This window comes from Diabrotica virgifera, chromosome 3, assembly GCF_917563875.1.
Source record: "Diabrotica virgifera virgifera chromosome 3, PGI_DIABVI_V3a".
Classification (NCBI taxonomy): Eukaryota; Metazoa; Arthropoda; class Insecta; order Coleoptera; family Chrysomelidae; genus Diabrotica; species Diabrotica virgifera.
Window position 1 is genome coordinate 210,322,675 of NC_065445.1, and position 7,566 is coordinate 210,330,240.

At 31.4% G+C, this 7,566-nt stretch overlaps 1 protein-coding gene across 1 annotated transcript in view; it reads left to right on the forward strand.

The window, feature by feature from the left end:
• LOC126882342 (elongation factor Tu) overlaps positions 1–5,930 on the forward strand; it is a 95,500-nt gene extending 89,570 nt beyond the window's left edge. Inside the window, exon 6 of the mRNA XM_050647239.1 lies at positions 2,513–5,930. Coding sequence (XP_050503196.1) covers positions 2,513–2,699 — 187 coding nt within the window. The 3' untranslated portion in view covers positions 2,700–5,930. The remainder of the gene's footprint in view (positions 1–2,512) is intronic.
• Positions 5,931–7,566: the final 1,636 nt, after the last annotated feature.

Below are 7,566 nucleotides of genomic sequence, written 5' to 3' on the forward strand. Positions count from 1 at the left end.
TTTCACCGGTAATTTTTAAATTTATTATTTAATTGTTATCGCTTAATATTTACAACGCAAAAAAGTAATTAAATTGTAATCGATTTTTTAAAGATTTTGCTAATCATTTTAACGTTCTATTAATGAAATATTAATTTCTTACTTCGGATACTTTCACAATTATCGTGTAGATGGCGCTTAGATTAATTTATAATTACATATTACGAAATATTAAAAAAACTTAAATTCAGTATTTAAAACGTAAGTATACAGGGTGAGGCAAATAAAGGGCCTATTAGAAATATCTCGAGAACTAAAGGCAACAGAATCATGAAAATTGGAATAAAGGGGTTTTGAAGGATGATCTATTAAATGAAAATATTTTCATCTCTTTGCAACTTCCGGTTATACCGGACTTATAACTTCGTTTTTTTAAATGGGACCCCTGTATATTTTTACATTTTTGGATTCTCTTCGATGTCTTCTTTCTTAAAATATGAGGTTTTGTAATATTATACAGGGTATTTTAAAAGATAATTACGTTTTTTTATTAATTTCGTAACAAAATTAACACCCTGTAGAATTGTAGTAGTTTGACATCTAAAACTCTACTTACGTTCAAATGATTTTTAATATACTCTACTATTGTCAAGAATCATTAGTATAGCTAAATTTGTAATTTTAGTATACAGGGTGGGTCGAAACTCGGAATGAGTATTTTCTGAGTTTTCTTAAATGGAACACCCTGTATTTTAGTATTGTAATGAAATGATATTTTATGGTACTTTTTTATTTCTTAAGCATTCCCTATACCTAACTGATTTAATTTGTGCTTAATTGTTAATCGCACCAACAATCTTAACTAAGTAGGTATTTCGATAGCTAAACCATTATTAGTAATTTTAAGGACCAGTCTGGATTAACAGGTATTTATTTCTGAAAAATTATTTGGGATTGAGTATTTTCACGGCCAACCTAATAAAATTTTACGTATTTTTTGTTTCAATTAATGTTTAGCTTGCATCACCAATAACTCACAAATTAAAGCAGTTAGGTATAGGGAATGCTTAAGAAATAAAAAAGTACTATAAAATATCATTTCACTACAATACAAAAATACAGGGTGTTTCATTTAAGAAAACTCAGAAAATACTCATTCCGAGTTTCGACCAACCCTGAATACTAAAATTAAAAATTTAGCTATACTAATGATTCTTCAACAATAGTAGAGTATATTAAAAATCATTTGAATGTAAGTAGAGTTTTAGATGTCAAACTACTACAATTCTACAGGGTGTGAATATTGCTACAAAATTAATAAAAAAACGTAATTATCTTTTAAAATACCCTGTATAATATTACAAAACCTTATATTTTAAGAAAGAAGACATCAAAGAGAATCCAAAAATGTAAAAATATACAGGGTGTCCCATTTAAAAAAACGAAGTTATAAGCAACTTCCGGTATAACCGGAAGAGATGAAAAGCGGAAAAGAGATGAAAATATTTTCGTTTAATAGATCATCCTTCAACACCCTTTTATTCCAATTTTCACGATTCTGTTGCCTTTAGTTCTCGAGATATTTCTAATAGGCCAGTTATCTGCCTCACCCTATATTTAAGGTAAAAATATACACCACAGCTTTGACCAACTAATATTATTTCCTATTAATGTTTTTAATTTCAATGTTTTAAATTAATCACTTTGACATTTATGTCAAATTTCCAGTAAAAGCTTACAGACTTGTTAACTACTGGCGCTCGCGAATTTTTAATTATCCCCTCTACTACGAGCTTATAGCGTATAGGTTATTATTATAGACGTCCATACTAATCAAAAAATTTGTTTTCGGCCTGGAGGGGGTTGTGTCACCAACAGGATATTTTTTTTCTTATTTCTCTGAACTATAGGTAACAACTAGTCATGTTCTTTAACAACTAGTCATGTTCTTCATCAATACAGGGTGTTTCTAAATAAGTGCGACAAACTTTAAGGCGTAATTCTGCATGAAAAAATAGTGACCGTTTGCTTTATAAACATAAGAATATCCGCAAATGCTTCGTTTCCGAGATACGGGATGTTGAATTTTTTCTTACAAACTCACGATTTATTTATTGCTCTAATACAGGTTGAGATAAGCAAATAAAATTTGGTGGGTTTTAAGAGATAGCTATTGCGCATTTTTTGACATACAATTAAGAATTTTATATTCACCATTGGCGTGCATACGGGTAATATGACGAGTTATATTTAACTTGAGTGATACATCACAGGGCTGGTTATATGTACTCGAAGGATTGTGATGTCACGATCGAGCGGCGATCTCACAACTTAATATGTTTTTCATCTTTTGCGTTATTTTGCCGGTTATTAGGGCACTCATCACTGTGTATAAAGATATTTATTTTGTGTAACTCTTTACTTTAATCCCATGTTGGTAATAAATAAAAAATTTATAATAAATATATAATCGCCAAATATTTGGCAACTTCATTCGTTTTGAAAAACCTTAATTGTTGTATTTTTGTTACAGGTTAGTTTTGAAAATGTTGCGGCCCATGGTACTTGAGCAAGGTCAGAGATTCACGTTAAGAGATGGTTCACAAACCTTAGGAACTGGCGTAGTAACGAAAACCTTACCTCGTCTCTCAGATGCCGAACGAAATTCCTTAACAGAAGGCAAGAAAGCCAGAGAAAAGAAAATGGGTGCAACCAAGTAGATTGTAAATTTTTGTATATTTTGTTAATTAATGTTTACTATGCCGAAAAAAACAGAAAAATACTGATATTTCTGTGTGAGAATGTTAGAAGGTTTGTTTTAATAGAAAAACTAATAGGTATCATTTTTTATTTCTATGTATTTCAATTTTAATGTCTCGTTGTTAACAGCTGACTGTATATTTTATATAGGTTTTGAAAGAGCTTCTTATGAGTTTGTTTTTGAATGGATTGGTTTGCAACAAAATCATAAATGCAAATATTACTAGACACTAATTTTATGATATTATGTTCTAGTAGCCACTCTTTTTTTTTTGTTGTGTAATAAAAGCTAGAACATAGGCTGTAAAAAAAGTCCAAGGCCAGAAGGAAATTATTTCCTAAACCACATTCAAATAGCAAATTCTCAACTATAAACAAACGCACGTGTTACTATTCACCGTATCATTCGTCAAGAGGCTGTTAAATGTAATTTATTGCCCTAAATGAGGCGGATTCTCATTTTACAGGTCCAAACTGGTCAGTCTGCAAATTCAAATTGTAGGTAGCGTGTTGGTTTTTAAGATACACTTCAGGACGACCCTGTTTAGCTTCCATGCGCGTTTGTTTACAGTTGGGAATCTGTAAAATGAATGGACTGTAGAGACTATGCGCGGCCCAAAAAAGGACAACTCTACCTTATCGGTAAAGTCTACGAGATGTGCACAGTAAATTGAAGGTGGAAATACCAAAAAAAAAATGAAATTATGTATGTCTTTGTACTCACTTTATATTGCTCAAAAAATTACGGAATCTGGATTTCAATGCATATTTTTTTTTATAATTCTCGTATCAAAGTTGCTCGTGAAGTTAGGCGTGTTGATGACAGTTGCGATTTTGGGGTCGACACAGAGACTATCAGTTCGTCTGTCTCAGTATGTATAAAAAAGAATAAAACACTTATCTTAGTGAGTTATTGACGTGGCCTTTGTTAAAACTGTATAAAAAAATATCTAAATTAAATAAACCAAAGTAGGTCAAGCATTGACACGATTGCCATGGTCATAAAGGTGATAAGTGTGTGGTTAAAGTGATATTGCACCCGCGAGACCAATGGTAAAAGTGGCATTATAGCGGTAAAAAATGAATATCTTAACTCTCCCCCCCAATTATTACCATAGCATCAACTGCATAAAGAAAGCAGAGCAACTATTTAGAATAGCTCGAGACAGAGACAGTTTCGCCATGTTAATCGCCAACGTCAAGGGGACTTAATAGGGCACGTTAAGAAGAAGACGTATATGTAGGATTCGTTAAAGACAATCGTAATAAAAGTCCGTGTGATGTTTAACAGTTTTAATTAATAAAATAGATAACTAAATTATAGATGCTATTAAATTGACGAAATGTAAAAGTGTTCGTGTAATTGCGACCAAAATTTTACGAGTTTTCACAAAAGAAAATGTCTTTGAAATAATCGCGTTTATCTACTTAATATTTGACCGGCTTGTCAATATATAAGTACGTATTAAACTTCGCGTCCTTTCGATTATTGCCAAATACAACCTCTTTCCTCATTCGAATCTCAAAATCGACTGCCTCTCGCACCCCTACGCTAAATAAAAATCTCTTGCATCTAATCTCCCTTTTCCGTTTACTCCTGAGAACCAAACTATTAAAAGTGGTTCAAAGTTGCGAATGTTATTCTTACTTAATTAGGTCTTAAAGATTCAAAGTTAGAAGTATTTCGCACCGGCTACCGTAGTAATCCCAATTCGTTCCACCCATCTGGGCCACGCGATGTAGGTCTATATGTGTGAGACTATTATTCCGTGCTCGTAATTAAGAAAAAATATATACAGAGTAAGTTAAAAATATAAGGTAAAATATTTACAATTTTACATATATGTAACTTGAAAGATTTAGCTACTAACTTCATACTGTCTGTGTGCGCGTAGTTCATTCATACTGTCGTTCTCATAAAAATTCACTCTCAACATTTTTCTTAATCACGCCTAAAGAAGTATCACTTCAATAAATCTGACTGACAGTCAGATTCTCTTTTACGTCGAGCCACATTTTAAAAATGTTTCACATAACTATATAAGCGGTATCTGTATAGACTATAAAAAAATTATATGAACAATGAATGGGCGATAAAAAACGCTGCAGAAGAAGATAATACAAATTCGACTGGAACTTCGTCCAAACTTACGTACAATTTTTCAACGATTTCCGGAAAGGAAATCAAAACGTCAAAATAAACGTATTATAATCGGAAATTTTCTTAAAAAAAATACTACATTATATTAAAATGTCACAAGAAAATAGCTTCAAAAGAAAATATCTGTCGGCAATGAAGGCTTGCTACAAAGAGACGACTGTGATCCAAGAAATCAGGTTATAAGCATGTCTAATTTGCCGAGACAAAGAAAGTAATGTTTTTGATTTTTTGCAAATCTTAAAAAACTGTTACACTTTATTATCATGAAAACTTCTCAATTTTAAAAGGTTTATCATCGCCTTTTGCTTCTGCGGTATAAACTTCATAATATGTATGTATTAACTATGTGCTTCAAGTTAAAAAAAATAATCTGTGTGTACTTTGTACGCACGTAAGAAGTTATACTTCTATTATTATGATTTCAACGAAATTAATATACTTAACAGGTTATTTGTATTTTATTTAAATATTAAACTAACTTTCTTTACCTACCACTTTTAAAAAATGTTTATTAAAACGATACCAAAAATATAAAAAAAAAAGTATATGAATGGTCCGGGATTTGAACCCGGGACCTCTTGATCTCCGGTCACACGCTCTACCACTTAGCTATATCCCTTTTGCTTTGACAGGTTACAGGATTTCTCATACATACTGACAAATTTAATAGAAAAATACTTTAAATATACTTACTATTTTTATAAAATATCTTATTCCCGAGGAAGACAAATCCAAAGACACAAAAATTATAATAAATAGTACATTTACTAAGAACACTAATATATCCTTTTATATGATATAATATGACTTATTTGCGCTGACAGTGCTGATACATACATTTGAAAGATTAGCAACGAAATACATACTGTCTGTGTGCACATGCACCCGGCATTATAAAATTTCACTCTCGATCGTAAAGAAGTATAACTTCAAAAATTAAATTCAAAGATATTCAAAAACAAACTTAATGAAGTGTGTTTAAAATCATATTATTAAGGTTACTTTTTCATTGAATAAAGTATAAATAAAATACAGATTTTTTAATTTCCCGATATCATCTATTTAAACTCGAATTATTAGTTCTTCCACGCTATCTTGTTGGCCCAGTAAATGAACGGGAAATACGGCGATACCGTGTAATTTTCAGGGGCAACTCCGAATTGCATAAAAAATTGGATTTAGGTTATACTTACCACCCACTTCAAAGTTGAATTTGCGCCGTTGGTTGCTTTTACTTGGGGGGGTGACAGTCACCCCTTCTCTGGGGGCCAAAAACATACGTTCAAGATAAGCCCGGAAATGGATAAACTGACTGATTATAAACTACTTTCGTTCTATAGAGTTTTTTGTATAAGTCAATACTCTTCGAGTTATTTGCGATTGAAAATGATTACTTTTCGACAAAAAAAAACTACGTTTCAAGACGCTTTTTCGCAAATAACTCAAAAAGTAAATATTTTATCGAAAAAAATATTTTTAGCAAAAATGTAGCTTAGAAAAAAACAAAAAAGAGCTATGTATTCGTAAAGTCTATAGATCCAGCAAAAGCAAATTTGTAGCTCATGAAAATTGCGTTTTTATTTGTCCAATTCCAATTCGAATATTTCATGGTGAACTAACCAAAAAACTAAATACTTTTCGGGAGAAACCCTTTTACACTTTTTTAAAATGTTTAAAAAAAAGCTTTATTTTAGTTGTTTATAAAAGTTTCTAGAATTAAAAATAAGAGAGTTACACTCAAAATAAAGTTGGCCCCCTTTTTTTTGGTAAAAAAATCATGAAAATCTCCCCGTGCCTAGCTCCCCAAATGAAATTAATCGTTACCGCTTTAAATAATTTACTTATCTATTTTTTATATGATCTGTCAGTTTCACCGGTTTAAACTGCTTATTTTTGAAAGGGTTATAGTTGAAAGGGCTTGAATGAGTCACTAAACACGAGTGTATGCAAACAGCCATATCTTAACCAATTTTTGTCTTACAGGAAAACGAAATGAAACTAACATATTTATAACAGCAAAACCTACATTTTTTTACTCTTTGAGATTTTTCGAAATTTCCAAAATTTTTAGAAAAATGTTTTTTACTATAAAACCAAATATTTTCAAAAATAATCACTTTGAACTGGTTAAACGTATATATATATATATATATATATATATATATATATATATATATATATAGTTTAGCTCTCCAGGCCTAGAAGGCCCATGGCTTGGTTTACTATTCCTTTCCAATCTCTCCTATTTGCTGCTTTATTTTTCCAATTTGTGATTTTCAGTTCTTCTATGTCTTTTTCAACATCTTTCTTCCATCTGGTTTTCGGTCTACCTTTCTTCTTCTTTCCTCCTATTCCTCCCGTTAGTATTTTTTTGGGAAGTCTCGTGTTTGGCATCCTTTGGATATGTCCCAACCATCTCAGTCTTTGTGATTTTACGATCCCTACTATGTTTGGTTCACCATACATCCTCTCCAATTCCACATTTGGTCTTCTTATCCACATTCCATTCCATATCTTTCCGCCAAATATTTTTCTTAGGACTTTTCTTTCCCATACTTTAAGCATGACTTGCTCGGATTTGTTCATCGTCCATGTTTCACTGGCATACAAGACTATAGGTCTTATCACTGTCTTGTATATTCTTATCTTAGCCCCTCTAGATATGT